This window comes from Sturnus vulgaris, chromosome Z (assembly GCF_052056855.1).
Source record: "Sturnus vulgaris isolate bStuVul1 chromosome Z, bStuVul1.hap1, whole genome shotgun sequence".
Taxonomy (NCBI): domain Eukaryota; kingdom Metazoa; phylum Chordata; class Aves; order Passeriformes; family Sturnidae; genus Sturnus; species Sturnus vulgaris.
The window spans coordinates 49,200,080-49,220,502 of NC_142283.1; the positions used below are offsets into that span (position 1 = coordinate 49,200,080).

At 37.5% G+C, this 20,423-nt stretch overlaps 1 protein-coding gene across 3 annotated transcripts in view; it reads right to left on the reverse strand.

The window, feature by feature from the left end:
* Positions 1 to 2,522: 2,522 nt before the first annotated feature.
* Positions 2,523 to 20,423, reverse strand: part of CCDC171 (coiled-coil domain containing 171) — a 156,706-nt gene continuing 138,805 nt past the window's right edge. For 2 of the 3 annotated variants that reach the window (XM_014873186.2, XM_014873104.2), the window contains exon 25: positions 2,523 to 2,826. In XM_014873186.2, the coding sequence (XP_014728672.1) occupies positions 2,813 to 2,826 (14 nt within the window). In that variant the 3' untranslated portion in view covers positions 2,523 to 2,812. The remainder of the gene's footprint in view (positions 2,827 to 20,423) is intronic. The other variant, XM_088155897.1, reaches the window with a different exon arrangement.

Below are 20,423 nucleotides of genomic sequence, written 5' to 3' on the forward strand. Positions count from 1 at the left end.
AGAAATAAATCCTTTTTCTGTCTCTACATGCCACATAGACTAGCAATGATGGGAAAGGGACAAGTAAACTGCAAATCTTCAGCAATTTGAGACCACATAGCAAAAAACAGGCACTTTTTTCTCAAACTATAGAGTACCATGAGAATATACTTTAAAAAGTGCTTAAATGCATCTATACACAGTAGAGAGGAAAATAATGAGGGAGATATATTCTTTCATTCTTCATATTAATATTATAGATCTTTGACATTAAATTTGGAAAAGCAGAATACAGTACTTGTGATGCCTTTAAGAACAGTCACTGTCCTGAAAGAGTGGAGCCAAGACACATACAAAAACCAAAACTTCTTTAGTATTCAAGACTAAATACATATAGAAAAGGAATGTTCTTCCTCTGTCAGCTGACTCTTACATGTAGGAGTCCTTCAGGATTTATTATTTGGCGTTTCATGGCTCTGTATTATTATACACACACATGCACATCAAGGCTGTGAGCAACGGACTGCACAACAGACAATACCTGAAAATTTGAAGCTACCTTATATAAAAGGTCTGCTGTTGAAAATTTAAAGGTGTGTTAGGAGTGGCTTGGTTTGTTCAGCCTGGAGAAGAGAAGACTGAAAGGAGACCTCATTGTAGTCTCTAACTTCCTCAAGAGGGAAAGACAAGGAGCAGGCACCGATCTCTGCTCTGTGGTGACCAGTGACATGACCTGAGGGAATGGCCTGAAGTTGTGTCAGGAGAGGTTTAGGTTGGATATGAAGGAAAGGATTTTCACCCAGAGGGTGATTGGGAACTTGAACAGGTTCCCCTGGGAAGCAATCCCAGCACCAGCATGACAGAGTTCAAAAAGCGTTTGGACAGTGCTCTCAGGCACATGGTGTGACTCCTGGGATTGACCTGTGCAGGGCTAGGATTTGGACTTGATGGTCATTGTGGGTGTCTTCCAACTCAGGATATTCTATGATTCTAGAGTACCTGAAAATAAAGGTAGTTGGAATATTTGTTAATTTTAAATGATACATCATTTATGCAAATACTCTTTTCCATCCAAAATGGAATGGATGGAAAGTAGTAGTCATGAAGCTTTAAAATCAAATCCTACATTTGACGTACTAGAAGAAATTACAAATTCCATAATGCATAATATTATTTTTGTAATGTATCACTGGCCCATACTGGGAAACAATCTATTATACAGATTTTGCATTCAATTTTTTTGTCAAAAACTACATAGCACATCAAAAGTTAATAGCACTAGGGAGTTCTGTGATTAATATGAAAACAAATGGTGTATTAAAAAATTTCTTTTGCTTTTCATTCACAATGATGAAAATGCTAGGATTTAACCTTTAAGGGTTAAAGAGTTTAATCAATGTCAATGTCTGATCTTCTGAAGGCGATAAAGAACAGTCTGTCTAGCGATACCCAACAGAACATCACTTTGTCAAGCCACAAAGCACCCAAAAGCTTGTCAAGTAAGTTACCAGAAACCTCTTTGTGGTTAGAACTCAGCTCCTTCCTGCTTGACCTATTATTTGATATTTGACCACTTGGTTGCAAGACACTTGCTCTTTCCAGCTGAAATGTCACTGGGGCATCTTGTCAGCTCCCCGACATCTCGGCCTGACATACAATTTTACTTTTGTGTGCTACAAGGCAGAAAATGCAGGGCAATGGCCTTGCTTTAAATTCTGTCAGCATCAAAGATGGGCGTCACTCTTGGGTCCTACCAACAACAACAAAAAAGGAGTCTATTTGAAGGTCAAGACAGCCATTACTTTTTAGTCTTTCAGTTTAAACCAAATACATTAACTGCAACACTGGTTTGGGAACTGTCCTTATAAAGTATATAAACATATCATCAGAAATCCTCCCTCCACAATTGTTCTTCTTTCTTATGAAATGCAGACTTGATAAAAGGGTGAGTTTTCAGCGCCTGCAGGGACCAGATTCAGTGGTTAACTTAACTTGTTCAAATAGGCAAGTGGTATCATGTAGCTTTACAAGGAGCAACCTGACCTTCTCACATTGACCAGCAGTGACATTATTGTGCAGGAAGAGAAGCAGTCACATCATTTCTGTTTTGCACAACCTGCTTAAAGTTTGCAACTAAATGCTTGTCTTCAGTTGAGCTGACAAGAGAAAAGAGGGGGCTCAGTGAACCATGGCAGGGCTGCCATGAAATGACAGGAATCATTGGCATACATTTCAAATAGCTCTCTCAATCCTATTAAAGTATTGCAGTCCTGCTTTAAAATAGACAAGTATGAAACAACTTTGATAGATAGAGACTAAAATGGCTTATTGATTTTTTTTTAAGTCTGAGGAAAATTACCCAAAATGTGTCATTCTTTAACATTTAAAAATATACTACATAAAAAATGAACAACTGCAATAAATAAAAGTTTAAAGAAATAACTGCTTCAGTATGCAAAACTGACAAGTGCAGAAATGTGAATATACAAATGCACATTTTCATAAAACCATAAAATTAATGTCAAAAAATACAAACACTGAACTACAATTCAAAGATAGCAAAAAATTTACACTTTAATTTCATCATTTTACATTAATATAATTTTTCCCTTCTAGAAGATTATTGATACTAAGAATCTGAAAATCCATTTTCCATTGTTCTTCTGGGATTGGATGTGACATCCAGGCTGAAGAAACAGATTGAAGACAGAGAACTGTCTCTGTTTTGCATAACACTGTAGGATGTGTCAGGTTCAGCTTGCAATGCCAAAAAGTCGGGGATAGAACTCTGGTCAGGCTGAATTTCTAAGCTGGAGCCACACTGATGTTTGAACTACCTCTTGCTTCCTGTAATGATAAATAAAGTGTAAAAAAAACATAGCAAAAAGAGAATCTACATTTACTGTTAAATTCCTTTCACAAAGGTATGTATATGAAGTAGTTGCAAGTCTATGCTTCTTGTTTTAAACACTTACATTGGTACCTGAGAACCAATAGTCATATTTAATAAAAAGAAACAACAGATGTTTTCTCAGGTATTCTGCATGAGTGTGAGAAAAAAATAACCTACTCTATTTGAAGTGCTACAAGTACTTACAGAGAACTTTTACCCCCTCTTCATTACAATTACCAGATTTCTTTTCTATCAAATAAACAAACTTTTTCCACAGTCTTCCTGTCACTGTTACTAGAAAACACATGCCGTGCTAACTATGGAAAGTATTTGTTTATTTTTAAGTATATTTTATCATCAATTTAAATTAAGCACTTAGTACTCTTCAAATGGTAGCCTGTAAGAAAATGTCCAGAAAATATATACTAAATGTACATTGATGGGAACATGATTCATATTTCAATGACTCATATTTCAATATTCAGTCAAACAGATATAAAGATTAAACTAGTTAAAATTCAACATTAAAGAACGTCCAGCACCAAACCATCAGGCATTGTACTTTGAAAGATTATGGATAATATCAGTATATCAGTACTAATAATTCTTTAAAAAATGGTAAAAAAATTCATTTTGTATTCCCCTAAACAAATAAAAGAAAGCTCAATACCGTGTTGGTCTTCTGCCCTTTACCAATGCTCTACACGGTGTGAAAATAACAAAAATTTCATCAGGTCTTACAATATGTGAAAACATCACAAGCAACGTATAGTTATGGAATAAAAAAATTAACACACTAAATGACCATTACAATATCTTTGAGGTTTAGAGCACTCTCTCTTCAGCATTTAAGGAAGAGTATACATGCATATATAAACACATACATATTGAGGCATAAACCCATACATACAGACACACGAACTAATATGTATCTGGAGAGAGGCTGAAGGGTGTGTGTATATTCATATTTCAACAAATCCAGTCTCAGTCATATGTATAAAGACACATTCATGAATGATTCCCCTTTCCTCTGTTACCATTGATGAAGAAAAAAATCAATTGTTGCCTCTAAAACCTACTTCAACAGTTCTCTTTGTTATGGACTCTCTTGATTTCCTGATTCATCACAAGCTATACTGCAGCCACTGTAAACTAGTAGGTTATGTTAGACCTTCATTAAGAACTCATACAGTAGCAAATTTAGATGACTGTCTCAAGTACATAGTTAAAATGAGGTAGTGCCCTGAGTTTCTCTAAATTATAGGCCTGTCGAGGATGAGATAACCAGCAGGGCTAGCAAGTAAGAGCTGTAACACTTTAGTTTTTCAGTCCTTCTGTGCTCAACTCTCTACCAAATGAGAACCACTATAAAGCCAATGCACAAATAAGATGTCAGTGTACCAGCAGACCTGAAATGAGATCTCAGTAAAGGCAAATACACCAATTAACAGCCTGTTCTTTATACAGCTGTTTTTTAATCAGCTGACCACACACAAAATTCTCTCTAAAACAATAATCATCCATTAAAACCATTACAACAGTATTGAAATATGCAAACAGCTTGTGATGTTCTAAAAAACTTCCACGTGCAAAAAAAATTAAATCAATAAACTGCAAGCTACAAATGGGTTTCACTATGGAAAACAAATATTGAGACAAATTTAAACATATTGGTTTGTACTGCTTTCAACACCTCAATCAGCATACCACAATAAATGAAAAATCTCATGGTAGGATTACACTCATGTATTACTCTTTTCCAAGCTGTAGTGAGTTTTTTTTTTTGAATATGGCATCAAAATCCCAGTAAAGAGATATGAAATAAGATTTCCTTTGAGAGTTGCAAAAAAAATGTATGAAACTTAATGATTGGCAGCAAGTCAATAGACTATGTTACAGTAAAAGCTTCACTGTTGGGAAAAAAAAAAGCTCTGGTTTAGTTATCTAGAGTCTGTGCTGTACTTCTAGTATTCTGAATATTAGTCATTGAACAGAAGGGAAATCAGATTTAATAGCAATGTGATCGATATAAAAAACAATTTTTGGCTCTTATTCCTACGAACTGTTTTGATCAAATATCTTTATATACCCTGATGATGAATAAAAAAATAGTATTCTATATGTTAGAAGAAAAAATATTCAGAACTGTTATAATATTCATTTTCTGAATACATACCTTTACAGAGCAATTTTATTATAATTTTCCCAACAGACCTCTTTCATTATTATGGTATTTAGACACCTTTCTAAAATATGTTCTAAATTGACGAACTTAAATGACTATGCCAGAGCTGTGGTGATAATCCATCATATAAATATGCATTTAGGTAGTTTTTAAAAGAGGAATTATTTATCTGAAATAAGGTGTCTGTTCAGGTAAATCTTTAGCACAGGACTTTTATTTACCCTGTAAGCCATACATTAGTGTACCTGAACTGTTACACTTCATCAAGTAAATAGATATCTAGGACAAATACATCTAGCAAAAACATGCTTTGAAAACATTTATGTAATATAATAATTGGTCATGTCCTGTGCACATTTTTCAAAGTTTGATTGTCTAACTTTACAAAACATGTTTTCTCAAAGACAAAATATGAAAAGTTAGTCTATATTATGGAATAATTGCTTTCTAAGCCTTAGCTAACTCAAGCAATTTTTTATTAGACATGAAAAATATTTCTACAACAGTTCTTCTCTGTGGTTGCTCTGTGACTAACCTACAGTCAAATTTAAGCTCTAGTTTAAAGGCTGTCTCATGATATACAAACTGTTTTACCAATTCGTGATAGAATATTTTCATACCATCATTTATTATATCCTTATATTATGTTTTTATTGCAATGTCAGCCTACCCAAAAGCATCATGTTGTGATCAAAGATGCCTATTTTGCTTTTGTATATCCATATTTGTGGAATAATATGCACAGTTGGACACTTGAAATTAGAAGACTATGCATGTGTTATGACAGTGCTGCAGATAATTACCTGTTACAAAATACTTGTTATGAAATAAGCTGTTACAAGTATATTGTTTATCTTCAATTGTAGGAGAAAAATCTACACCTGAAGCTGCAAATTAGTCAGAACAGTTTCAGCGTTCAAAATCTACACAAAGGTTATTTTACTGGACAATTTTCAAGCTTTTCAATTTCCTTCAGTTATGTATGTTATTACAAAAACTTCTTCCACTTTTCAGGTTTCCCATCACTATTTTTTGTCACCTCAAACTGCTTTCAAATACTCAATTTCAAAACACAATATCCCAAACTTATCTTCTGCTTTCTTCTGACATGTAGCATGCTACCTTATTAAAAATATATTATTAGAAAATCAGAATAACAAATACTGGTAAGATTTTTGTGCATTAAGGCTCCTGGGTTATGCATGCAATAACAACTGGCTTCAACTGAGGTAAAAAAGCCAGGAAACTGCTTAGAATCCGAAGAGACCAAATAATAGACAAATGCCAAAATGTGATAATTCCCTAGAATTCAGGAAACTTAGGTGCCTACAAGTAAACAGATAATACAGAGGGAGGAATAAGCTGTAGTTTCTACAGAATTCTAGCGACTCCTAAAATCTCTGGAAAGGCAGTAGCAGTTTCTCAAGAGTAAGAATAATTTTAAGTTAAGCACAGATGCAGAGAATGATGGGGGGAAAGTGAGAAACAGTCAATAATATTTCTCCACAATTGATTTCTGATACTCACTCCTCTCTGCCCAACTCCAGAACATACAAATACACAGTAATACCAGTAGACAGTAAATCAAATGGCCAATAATATTGTTTTCAGCTTCTCCCACCTATGCTATCCTTGTAGCGTGCATCATTTCACTGCTGCAGTATCAATTCCAGTAAGTGTTAAAAAAAGAACCACTGTCTTCAATAACCATTTTGCAGCACTTATATGGAAACTCTATATCCCTATAGAAAAAGATGTACATTGTCAGATCATTCATAACCTCCTACTCAGCCTGCTATTTCCAAAACTGAGCTACCTTTTGCCTGACAATGCCAAGGGACTTCTTGTATGCTGCTCTTTTTTTTTGTTGTTGGGCTTTTTTTTGTTTGTTTGTTTGCGTTTTTTGGGGGGGTGGGTTTTTTTTGTTTTTTTTTTTTTTTTTTCTGGGGGGGGTTGGTTTGGGTTTCATTTGGGGTTTTTTTTTCTGTTAAAAGTAGCTCCAAGAGCCATTTCTTACTTTCAGTGAAATAATAAAGTAAAATGCTACAAACTGGTATTTAAAATGGAAAGTATTACTTGTGGATGGATGTCAGTGCAATACAGTGCTAGTTACAAACTTTTTCAAAAGCAGGCATTGTATGACCGAAACCAGAAAGTTTGCTTCCCATGTCAGTGATCTTGCAATTCTGTATGCTGAGGCAGTAGGACTAAATTGGTGCTCTGACACAATGTAAGAAAACAGTAACATTTGGTATAAATTTTAATTGTCAGCACTCCTGCCTGGATTGTGCAAGCAATTTGCTATCAGAGAATAATTCAATGGGCTGCCAACTCATTCCATATTAAGTCAGAAAGGTAGACACACAAAACACTTTGGGTGCTGCTAGCCAACAATACTAATGGCTTTTTTCATTATCAAGAATTCCCTCTTCCAGTTTCAGGAGCTTTTAAACAAATATGAGTCTATAATATCGGGAAATAAAAATTTTTTCTTACCTTCCTAATGCTCTAGCATTTAATTCATTCAGTGTGAACTCACACTCTGGAGGCTCAATTAAAAGCAATTAAGAGAAAGATTTCATTATATATTGTATTTGTTTTTCTAAAAGAAAATTCTGTTTCATTCAAATGCTCTTAAACCTGATATGTTTGAAGAACGCACAGGACTAGATGGATTATCACACCAGATGAACACTTTATCTTCAATGTTTTGTTGGCTTTAAGACAATCACCTTGTTCTCCATGGCTAATTTTGATGTTTTCTAAAAGTTTTGGCCAAATTCCACACACAGCCTATACCATAAGCCTTTGTTCCAGATGCTTCATTGGAATACATGGGGAAGTTTCCCATTTTTAGGTCAAATTCTCTGCACTGTACTGTTAACACCAAAATACTAGACAAACAAAGCTGTGCTCTTTTTTTCATGGTGAAATGATTGGTCTGTTTTGATTTCAATCCAAGTTTCCAAATTCTTAAGTACTTAGTACTTTTAGAACTTTTAGTACTTTAGAACTTTATTTTAGTCCATGATACCTACCACTGTCTTTTCACTTTCTCAAGAATGGAACAACTTTTATTTATTTATTTATTTTGAATCTGGGTGGCCAGCCCAAATGACTATTGCTTTACTTTGTGTTATATGATGCAAAATACACTGAAAGGTACATTACACTTACTATTATGACACCAATTTATGCTTCACAGCAGCGTGTAAGATCATCCCTGCCTTTAACTGATACCTCTCTTGCTTCCAAGGAAGGCTTTCCTACTATATGGCTTCTCCCCCAGCTTCTCATTGCCTTAGATCAGTATGTCATTCGTGGTTCCCTCTTGGCACTCCATTTCTTTCTAGCAAGAAGGGGAGCAGAGGACTACAATAAGAGACTAAAAGACTCACAACGCCATGCTAAGGCAGCACCATCTCACAAAATAGTCCCCCGCTACTTAGCCTTTTCTTCTGGGAATACAGTCCCTATTCCACTAGCTAAAGCGTCAAACTTCATATTCTCGTGAGATATGTATTCAGCCATCATCCAAATGCCTATCCAGTGTGACTGTCTGACGTAAGTCTTCAAAGTTTCATCTGAGTTGCACATATACTGCTGCTCTAGCAGAAAAAGGAAAGAAGTATATTTACATTCATTTTGCCAAACATTAGCATCTTCTGTCCAATCATTTGAATGCAGAAGTGTTAGGAGAAAACAGCTTAGAGAACAAGGGTTGACACATACAGTGTGAAATCTTAAGGTGCTTGAATGCAATGAGGGAGAAAGTGAGACAGAACCACGTTTCATCTCCCTAACTGTGCTACAGTCCACATGAACTTTGTGACAGGTCTCTGTCTCTCAGCCACACTTCACTAGCTTCTGCTGACATTCAGCTGTCAGACAGCAACTCTTTACCATGCCCCTAACATGCTCTACAGCTTCACCCAATTAACTCGCTTTCACTTGACATTGCAGCAAAAAGCTTCATAATAGGTGGTCAAGGTGCACGGTGTCTGCTTGCCCTCAAACTGCTCACGCACAGCAAAATGCTACCTTCCTTTTTGTCTGTTTGCGACGAACCGGCGCAACTACAATTTAGGCATTCTGCTACTAAATGGAACAAGGACAGTGGACCTTTGCCAGCTGTGCATTTATTTATCTCTTACCAAAAACTATCCTAGAGCTAATAATAACAGCAATTTTGGGAAAAAAAATTACACTGATTCGGTAAAATACTTAAATCACTTTATACTTAACAAAAATATCCTGTAACAGCAATTTGGTGTCAAGGGGAAAGAAGAGAAAAAGTTATTTATTTACAACAGAAGCACTTAACAACATAGTGGAGGAAGGTCTGCAAACAATGCAAGTGTCTTTATGACTCAGTTTTCTTGCATTAAAAAATCTTTAGGTATTCAGAAGATTAATTCTTCCTATGCATTTCTGTCAAATACATAATAATTTTTAGGAATATTTTTAGAAATATGGATCTGTGTAGCTGATAAAACAAATGATCTATTAAAAATATGGAAATCAACATTTTAGGAATCACTTTATAGCTTATGGAAAAGTAAAGCCAAACATGCAACTCACTGTTTGCTGACAGATGCCTTGAGAATACTTCCATTTGCTCACTAGTTCTCTGAAGTATATTTCTATATAAATATACAGAGTAGGTCAGAAAAGTCCCTTAAAAAGTTGATATGTATGTAATAAGTACTGGTGACGCTCAAGTGCTCTTTGCTTAAGAAGATGGATTGAGCAATGGACAGTGAAATTATGAAAGCCACTATAGCAAATACCTTCTAGTGGCTTTATGGGTTTTAACTACCACAATTCCAACAAGACAGGGCTCAAAAGACTATCCACATAGCCCGAAGATTCTGGTTTGCTAAACTACAGCAAGCTCACATAGGTTATGTAATCTATTTTCTTTCCAAGCACACCTATAGGGAAAAGTCCCCTTGTGGTTCTCTTTGAAAGGGCATTTTTTCCACACAAGAAATTTTATTTTTACAAAGAGAAGGAGACATTGAGACTGTAGAAAGTAGAAGCTCAAGAGAAGTCCTGGGCATGAAGTAAAGAAAACAAGAAGGGAAATACATTGATTAAGATGTAAAGCACACTCTTCTCATGACAGGAAGTTATGGGAAGAACATAGAACCAACTTGTTTTTATGAAAGGTGGTGAAAAGCAGCAAATCATATGGAATCGGAACTCACATACCTCTGGAAGCTGCTGCTTATGCAGAAGTGGATAGTTTTGCAGCAATGAAAAAAATAAAGTGAACACCTCACTCAGATTCCATGCAGGAAAATGGCATTACTCAGAATTAAAACGAAGTGTCAGGGACATGCATGGCCTCACAGTGAATAATATTACTGTAGATATTGTAAGTGTACAAATGGTACTTTGGTTCACTAGGTATTGAGATTATAATCTGATGTTGTTCATAATCCTGAAATGATAAGGGAAATGCTGATGTCAAGTTTTGACAGCTTTTACTATTCACTACCAAGGAGTAGACTGAAGTTCACTCTTTGGAGACAATGGAACTAGGAACAGAAACTGGAAACAGACACGGTTTATGCAATCATTTATCTGCACCTTTCTGAAAAACAGAATCTCATATACAAAATACAAACACTTGCATTTTGAGTCAGAACACCTGCACAGTTGCATTAGTGTACAGGCTTATACGAATTTCAGTTAATCTAAATAACCTTATTAAACTGAGTAGTCTCTTTAAGAAGATCCTCTAGTGACAGAGTAAAGAATGACTGACATACCACATGTTTAGAAGTGAACTAGTGTTACTGCCAATTTAATTTTCTCAAAATGAAGGCTTATTATTAAAATCATCAAGGTATAAGAATAACAAAGGGTTCTATCCTTTTAGCACTGGCCAGTGCATGTAGATTTTCTGGACAGCCCACTGCAGATGTGTAGGCTTCTACCTACTAGCCTAAATCCTGATAAAGGCTCCATCCTACTCCACCATAAATTAGATTACAGAAAGATGCACCAGGAAGAAGTACATTTGGCTCCCAGTAGGTTTAGTATAGTTTTCTAAGTTTTGTTTGCTTATTCAAGGCAAGTACTTTAATGTTCATTGATCTCCAGTAAAACTTAGCTGAAGTAACTTCAGGGGGGAATTATTCCTTCTACAAATTACATGCAATATCTAAAGCAGTGTATCTTTGACAGAGTTCTAAAGGGCAGTTTTACAACAGTAATGGTCAGGGAAAACAGTAGGCTTTCCAGCAATATTGCCTATGAAATATCACTTGATATCTGAATAGCCTAGGAAAAATATTTTAGGCTTTGTTTCAGTTGATGGCTAATTGTAGGTCTTCTGTAAATTCAAGATCCAAATTACATTAACTGGGCAAGGAATTAAGCTTATCAGTTATAAACAACTTGAGTGTGGGTGAGCTAGGTTTACTGTCTGGTTTTGGCCAAATCTATATACAAAATTATATTTCAGGCTGAAATTAAATAAAAAATTCTAATAATTACTTGAACAGAACTTTTCATACTTACTAGATTACTGAGCATAGCCTCCAAGAATTGTTCTTAGCTCAGATACTACATCATCTCTTTCTGCAAGGCTGAATATGCCATTCAAGTGAGTCCACTACGCAAATGGAACTAATATTTCCTGCATACCAATCATATTTTAGATGAATAAATATTAAAAAAAAAATCCTAATGGAATTTCATACTTTCATTTATATTTAAGCCAACTGTGTGTTCTAAAAGCAAAGTTAAAAACGACAAAAAACCCACAAACAAACAAAACCAGACACCACAACTACATACTACAAACAAACAAATAAAAACAGCTGAAAACCCAGAAACCACCAACACATACAACACTCCAAACTTTCATCAGGTATGCAAAATTTCTATCAGAAAAGTCATGAAGAATATAGAGGAAGATTTGGGAAAATGTTTTTCAGCCATTTGCGGTTTGTAAAACCAGAAAGGTGTAATACAAGTTTAAAAAATTAGGTTTTCTAAAACAACCCAACCAAAACCCCCAAACAAGAATGTTTCAGTAATTTGGTGTACCTTGTACATTCCAGAATTATACTTTAAATTCCTATACTCAGAGCTCCCATTGAGATCACAGTCTTCTAAAACATCTCATTTTAAGCAAACTTCAGTAAGTTAGTAAACTAAACTCAAAATGCTAAAAGCAATAGGATGTTTTGACATATACAAATTAAAATTAAACGGTATGACTTGATCTGTCAGGAAACTTGGCAAAGTCCTAGTTAAGTTACAATGTTTAATGCTCAGACTCCCAAAAGAATGCAATGGATTTAATAGACTTTGTGAAAAGAAACTTGATGTCACACAGGCTTTGAAAGAATAACAGGCTCCTGACCATAAGCATAAAAGCACCATTCAAGATGATCCTTCTTTGATCAAAGGAGACCCCCAGTACTAACAAAAGCTGAAAAATTAATGAATTATTTCATTATTGTGGTTCTGGCCTTCAGAAACTGTGTGTGTCAAATCATCTGCATCACCTAGATAGTATAAAAGCCTTTCAAAATACTGGTGAATATATAAATTTAAAAGACAAGTATTTTAATGCCAGCTTTGTGGCAACATTTACTGAGTCAACTATGAGTTCATGGGCCAATTTCAGTTGAGACCCAGATCCAAAGGTGTGATGTCTTAAATCAGTGTGGCTTTAAGAATTCAACAGGTGTCTCTCTGAAAATCAGAATTCCTTTGGAGTTACACCATCTGAAAAGGATGAAATGGAATCACTGCATCTTCATAATGTCACTGCTTTCCTAATATCATCACATGCATCAGGGAAACTCTGCTGGTGATTAACCACACTATTTGTGACCATATTTTTAGTAAATTTTATTACTCACTGTTCATTTTAAAAGTACCCTCTCTTCCACCACAAGGAACTTAAAAAAAGGGGGTGAACTGATTGCTTGAGAAAGAGGCTCCTATCTTTCCAAAAGGTGGTATTTCTAAAACAAGTCAAAAAATTCTTATAAAATAGGGAAGTGAAATTACAGTTTAAGAAGCACATTTTATTATAAATCCCGTTCTTTAACTGAACTGTAAAACAAACTGAAGAAACAAATGTTATTTGAATAATCAATATCATTATCATAATAACATCCTTTAAACTGACAGCAAAGTTCTTTACCCTATGGAGTGCCTATTTCCCATTTTAAAAATTTGTACAATGATTAGTTTATTCCACAGGTCAAACTGCTTGTCCTGGTTTAGGGCAAATTTTGGGGGAAAACTTCTGGAAGGAGCCCCGAGACAGCAAACCCCCACGACTCCTCCCCCCACCACCGGGTTCGGGACGAATTTCCTCAGAGAGGAGTGGAAAAAAAAACCTTTTTATTTAACAAGCAAAACACTCCCCAGCACAAAAAACAACACCAGATGACAAAGAACTCTTTCACTGCTCTGAATGGATGACAAACTCAGAAAGTCTCTCCTGCGAGTGGTCACCCAGTTATCAGTCTCTGGCGCTGGGGAATGACTGCTGCAGGTCACAGAATGCAGACTCCCGGTGTTTCTTGGTGTTTCCTAGGTCCTGTCCAGAACAGGTTCAGATGGTATCCAAGAAAGGGAGAGGGGAAAAAAAACAGGCCAGGGAAAAAACTGGACTGCCTAGCTGAACTAACTAATAAGCAAAAGCAAGGGCAAAGCAAAGAAAGGAAAAAGAAGCAGAAGCAAGAGAGCAAGCAAGCAAGCCAAAAGCAAGCAAAACCTGCCAGCCTCCCCTAAACACAGATATGGGGGAGGTGAGCCGGCTGATAACAAGACACAACAAACCTTCACTTTCAGAGTCAGTCCTGGAAGCACAGGACATTAATACCAATCACAAACAGAACACACGATTGGAGATACAAGCACCATAATGTCACCCTAGGACATTCCACTCCTTATCTCCATATTGTGAACATACTAAACAGCATGTAAAAACTTCAACAAGTAAAAACTTCCATCTTTCATTTACTCAAACACATTGCCTTCTATCTCACTTGCTCAAACCTTCAACACCTACACATTTCCTTCTCTCTCATGTCTGTGTGATCTAATGTACAGACAATGGTAGTAACATCCAGCAAACAATGATATTTGCATATGAGCCTCACCCCACAATCAGATCTCCGTGAGGTATACATTGTGTTGTTCCATCTCTCTGCATTATCCACCATGCACAACCTGGTCCTTGAGCAAAGACAATCCCACAAATGGGTTTGTCTGTACTCGAGGCAGAATTGATCCAAACTGCCTTCCCTAACAAACCTCTGTCATGTGCCACTGGGACTTTGTCTACATCTACTATATTCAGGGACTCAGACTGGGCAGGGCCCGCTCGGTTGGTGGAACCTTGGCTGTTAACTAACCAGGTGGCCTTTGCTAAATGCTTCTCCCAGTTTTTGAAAGATCCCCCACCCAACGCTTTCAAGGTGGTTTTTAACAATCCATTGTACCTCTCCACTTTCCCTGCAGCTGGTGCATGGTAGGGGATATGGTACACCCACTCAATGCCATGTTCCCTAGCCCAGGTGTTTATAAGGCTGTTCTTGAAATGAGTCCCATTGTCTGACTCAATCCTCTGAGGGGTGCCATGCCTCCAAAGGACCTGCTTTTCAAGGCCCAGGAGGGTGTTACGGGCTGTAGCGTGAGACACAGGGTAGGTTTCCAACCATCCAGTGGTGGCTTCTACCATGGTCAGTACATAGAGCTTGCCTTGGTGTGTCTGGGGCAGTGTGATGTAACCAATCTGCCAGGCCTTCCCATACTTGTACTTGGACCATCGCCCCCCATACCAGAGGGGCTTCACCCGCTTGGCCTGCTTGATGGCAGCGCATGTCTCACAGTCATGGATAACCTGAGAAATACTGTCCATGGTTAGATCCACCCCTCGGTCTCGTGCCCACTTATAGGTGGCATCTCTGCCCTGGTGGCCTGAGGCATCATGGGCCCATCGTGCTAGGAACAACTCTCCCTTGTGCTCCCAAGCAAGGTCTATCCTCGACACCCCTATATTTGCAGCCTGATCTACCTGCTGATTGTTTTGCTGCTCTTCATTAGCTCTACTTTTGGGGACATGGGCATCTACATGGCGAACCTTCACAGGTAATTTCTCTAACCGGGTAGCGATGTCTTTCCACTCTTCAGCAGCCCAAATTGGTTTTCCTCTACACTTCCAGTTAGCCTCTTTCCATCTCTCCAGCCACCCCTACAGAGCATTGGCTACCATCCATGAATCAGTGATAAAGCTTTGGCCACTTCTCTCTTTCTGCAATGTCTAAGGCCAGTTGAACCGCTTTGAGTTCAGCAAGTTGACTGGATCCACCCTCTCCTTCAGTGGCCTCTGTGACCCATCGTGTGGGGCTCCATACGGCTGCTTTCCACCTCCAATTCATCCCTACAATGCAGCAGGAACCGTCAGTGAATAGAGGGCAACGTGTTTCCCCTGCTGGCAGTTGGTTATATGGTGGAGCTTCTTCAGCCCTTGTCACTAGTTCTTGTTCCTCATCTGTGATACCAAAACTTTCACCTTCGGGCCAATTTGTAATTACTTCCAAAATCCCAGGGCGATTCAGTTTTCCAATCCGGGTGCGCTGTGTGATGAGGGCAATCCACTTGCTCGCTCCATGTAGCACTGGTGGCATGGTGGGTGGAGGGAACCTTTCCTCTGAACATCCACCCCAGCACTGGTAGTCGGGGTGCCAGAAGGAGTTGTGGTTCTGTGCCAATCACCTCTGAGGCTGCTTGGACTCCTTTGTAGGCAGCCAAGATTTCCTTCTCTGTTGGGGTGTAGTTAGCTTCAGATCCTCTGTAGTTCCAACTCCAAAATCCTAATGGTCAGCCTCGAGTCTCATCAGGCACCTTCTGCCACAGGCTCCAGGACAAACCATGGCTCCCGGCTGCAGAGTAGAGCACATTCTTCACATCTGGTCCCATCTACAAAGGAGTCCAAGCAGCCTCAGAGTTCGGTCTCTGGATAAAACAGGTTCTCGCTGTGATCAACTAGAAATACTGTGCCTTTTCTACATAATGTGGCTATCACAGAAATCAGTTAAAGTTTTTATACCTAAGTTAGAAACAATAAATAAATAATAAAACATTACCCAATGTGTAAATGTTAACCAGTGTGTCATAAGTATGTAAGACCCAACAAAAATTAAGATGAAGATGTAACTTGCTGTCTCTGTATTCCCTTAAATTATGCTAACATTACAGGAATAAAAATTATGTGTTAAGAATAATATTATGCCTTGTGCACTAATTGAATTTCCTGTATTTCTGTCTCTGCAAGTCATACTCTAATATATTTGAAAGGTTTGGTTTTCCTTCATTTCTCACATTAACTTTTGTGCTTAAAGTACAAAATGCAAGCAAATGGAAGTAGGCAAATATATCTATTTTTACAAGAAATATGTTACTCTGCTGCAAACATGTCACAGAAAGGAACACAAAGGTTTTTTTTTCCACAGTTGAAAAGGATGGAAACATGCACAATTATAGGAGAAGGCAGAGGAAAAGGGTATTAACAAGCCAACAGGAAAACAATCTGATTTCATAAATTCTAGAAAGGCGCAAAATAAAATTGACTGGTTTGCAGCTACCCCTCTTTACTGTGCTCACTATCTCCCTTTAGCCTGAAGAAGATCCACCTCCTCCTGTGTGGACTAGTGAGGTTAGTTCTGATAGTAAAACCTGCTGGGGGAGCTAGGATAGAGACAATACCCAGCCTTCTGCTCCCATCACCTTCCCAGTCTGTGCACCAGAAGCAGAAACTAGGAGGAGAAGGAGCATCAGAGACTGTTGTCTCCTGTGGAGGGAAGGTTGACTGCTAGCTGGCACTGAATGATCTGGTGATGAGGCTATGACTGCCTCTCTGCCATCCAGAGGCAAATACAAACCTCCTAATGCAGGATTTTGCTTTACAAAACTTAAAGTGTGTGTGTATATATATATATGTTTGGGTTTTTTTAAATTATTATATTTCTTAATGGGTGCATGTAATATTAGCCATGCTATAATAAAAGTGCATGCTGCGCATACACATATTTCTAGGCTAGCTGAGAAAGAGACAGGCTCCTGGCAACATTGCCCTAGGTCATACTTTAATAATTTTTTTCCCCTGTGATCTAGGCAGTGAGCTAGTAGTATAAAGTAAACAAGAGCAGCAAAAACAACAACAAAAATTGTCTATTATCTATCATCCTGATCAAGTGAACTGCAATTCACAGGGTGCATCTACACAAAGTTAGTATCTGAAGATCAGAACTGAATTTTCTCCTTATACACATTGCTTTACATACTTAGCTTGAAACATAAAACCAAACAGATGTGAAAACAAGAAAATAATTATTCACAACAGTATAACTTTCAAGATCTAAATTTAAAATGTCAAGAAAACATCAGGAAGATGACAGACTGGATTGCATGGATTCACCCACCATTTAAGCATCTCTGCTAGACTCATTCAGGCACAGCTATGCTTTAATCCCCTCCAAAAATTTCTCAGCAAATTCAGAGTCTCAGAACAAACAGATATTCCCTTTATGTTTAACCCATAGTTTAGCAGGGAATAATAGAAGCTTCCCAGCTCTCTTTCTTGAAATAACTTGTTCAAAAGGGAGGAGGAAGCACCTTCTGGCCTGAGTAAAAGTCCTTGAGTCTGGAAAGAAGTGTATTTGTCTGCCTTTGTAGAGAATATTCCTTTTCTTCTATAAAGACAGTAAAATTGTGTCCTTGGCTCTGTTCTTCTGTATAAACTTTTTTCCAGGGTTAAATGTCCTGGTCTATAATATCCAGCTCTCGAAATAACAGCCTGTCTAGCACTCCCAACACTTTCATTTCTATTGCAGCATTAACAATATATGTAATATATTAATGTTTCTTTTAATTTGATGTCCTGGAAATGCTCCTTTAACAGGTGTGGGAAGAAAGCAAAAGAAACAGCAATGCGTATCCAACAGGAGGCAAATGGATGTGACTGATGGATAACACTCATTGTGTATGACCAATGAAACACATTTCAAAAGACTAGTGCAAAGGTGTCTAATAAGGAAAAAGCCATCACATGGCTGTCTACTGACTTACAGTTGCCCCCCACAGCAACTAGGGCCTTTCTGAAACACTCTTTTTCAGGAAACCCCACCTAGTATATGCAAAGAAAATAGAAGACTAGCTCATTCCAGTATTCCTCCTTTGAAAACTGAACAAAATAAAGCATAGGCATCCACTGCCTTGCTCTCCACTAATCTACTGCAGGCAGAGAATGAATGCATGGTGATTTTCCACAGGACAAACTTGAACCTACACTTTAGACTTGCTTCCTTATCCAAATCATTAGTTTCTCAAAATCCATTTCCAATTAGTTGCTCCTGAAGGTACAATTGTTGCACTGGCCTGCATTTAGGGTAAGAGATGAATACAGTTTTAGCTTCCAAGTGTCTTGTTTTCAGTCCTGGGAACTAAGGATCCTTGTTTGTGAGCTAGTAGTTCCAGTACCTCACTAGAAACACATTTCTAATGCCATAGAAATGCAAACCATGAAGGAAAAAAAAGGAAAGGAGATTACCTTCCTGAAAACATGACCCTCCTTTTTTGTGACTTAGCCAATGACTTGAAAGATTTGTTTTGCGCTTAACAGCGGAACAAACTTGCGGTCATTTAGGAACTTCATGGTTTCCATTAAACCACACAGCATGGACATTTGGAATTTCATAGCAACAGTGAAGTGAGAATGTAGATCTTACTTTTCCTCTGCTGAGAGTTAACACCCACACACATTCTCTCACATTCCTTACTTAGCCCAATTCATGTCTTTAAGGAGAGCTGAAGAACAGAACAAACAAAGAAAAAACAAAAAAAACCAAAACAAACCAAAACAAAAAAAAAAATTCCACAAAACCCAAACCAACCCCACTTAAGCCTCTTTCTTAAGCACTTGAAAGCAAAATGCTAAAAGTGGAAATGTAATGTTTCAATGCAGCACTTTTTCTGTCCATCTACAGTGTTTACAGCATTAACCCTGCGACTGAAAAACTGAATTATTGGAAACCACCTAATTACCCAAACATTTACCTCTCTGCAGGTGTAAATACATGGGCCTAATAAGCCTTCCCACTGTGAAAGCAGTTACTTAAATTATATTAAAATATTAAAAACTATTTAATGAGCTTTTTTCCCCTAAAGTAAATTGAGTGTGTGCCTTAACCTGCTTCAGGCAAAGGAAGTTTCAAACATATTGGTTTTGAAACTAGCCATTATTTCCCATGTTGCAAAAATGGCAATTTTATTTCCCAACAGCAAATGAAACTGTCAGGAAAATTTAGATGCAATAAAATTGGGTGGTTAAACCAACATGCTGGATTTGGAATAAAACTGAATTAAAGGAATTAAAATTAAGCATTATGTCAGTCAAACTTTAGAAAAAACTATTTGAAGTGGGGGAGGGGGATGTGTTGGGGTACGGCTTCTTTTGCAAAAGTTAGGTTTTGGACTTGGTGAGGTCCACCCATAACTACCCATTTTATGTCCATCAACTGTGTCACATTTGAAATTTGTGCAATGAAAAATATTTTGCATAAAATGTGTTGCTTCTGGCAACATTTCTGCCTAAATAAAAAGTTGTCAGGCAGTGTGTGACTTTAGTGGTACGGAGTCTTAAAATGGTGGCTTCAGTCCAAGGCTAGCTAATAACGGCTGACATGCACTGGAATCTTGAGGCCTAAATCAACATTGTTTTCACAGCTGTAATTAAGCCACCTAATCAGAAGCACATTTTGACGGGACAGTTTCTGGAAGCCAGACATTACAATTTCTTATGCCTGGAGCGTAGTGGCTCATGAGAGGTCCTCATTTAATTTCAAGTTAAAAAAAAATAAGGCTGTAAAATGAAAAGAGTATAAAAAAAAGCAGTGTATGGCTGTTGAAATGAAGCAGGCCTATGTGTTCATGCCTTGACCAACCCTGCATCCCACCCTCCTTTGGCTCTCTGCCGAGTCCCCAGTTCTCAAGTGGCAGCTACACACAGTGAGATTAAGGGCTTCTGCCAAAGTCAACAGATGAGCTGGTCTGAACTGGCTCTCTGTGTGTTCTGATTGTAAATTGTGCTGGTGATGATTAGAGAACTCTAACACAGGATGTCAACTCTTAAAACTGTCCAGAGAAAATATTTTATTTTTTTTTTAAAGTTCAGGAAATTTTTTTAAACTTCTTTTGTGGCTTGGTACATAGTGTTGTGTCTGTAACTTTCAGATGATTCAAACATGAATTCACACAAATCAAGCAACTATATTATTAAAAAAATACACTGTTACTTGCTCTCATGTGGCGTACTTCCCTCATTTA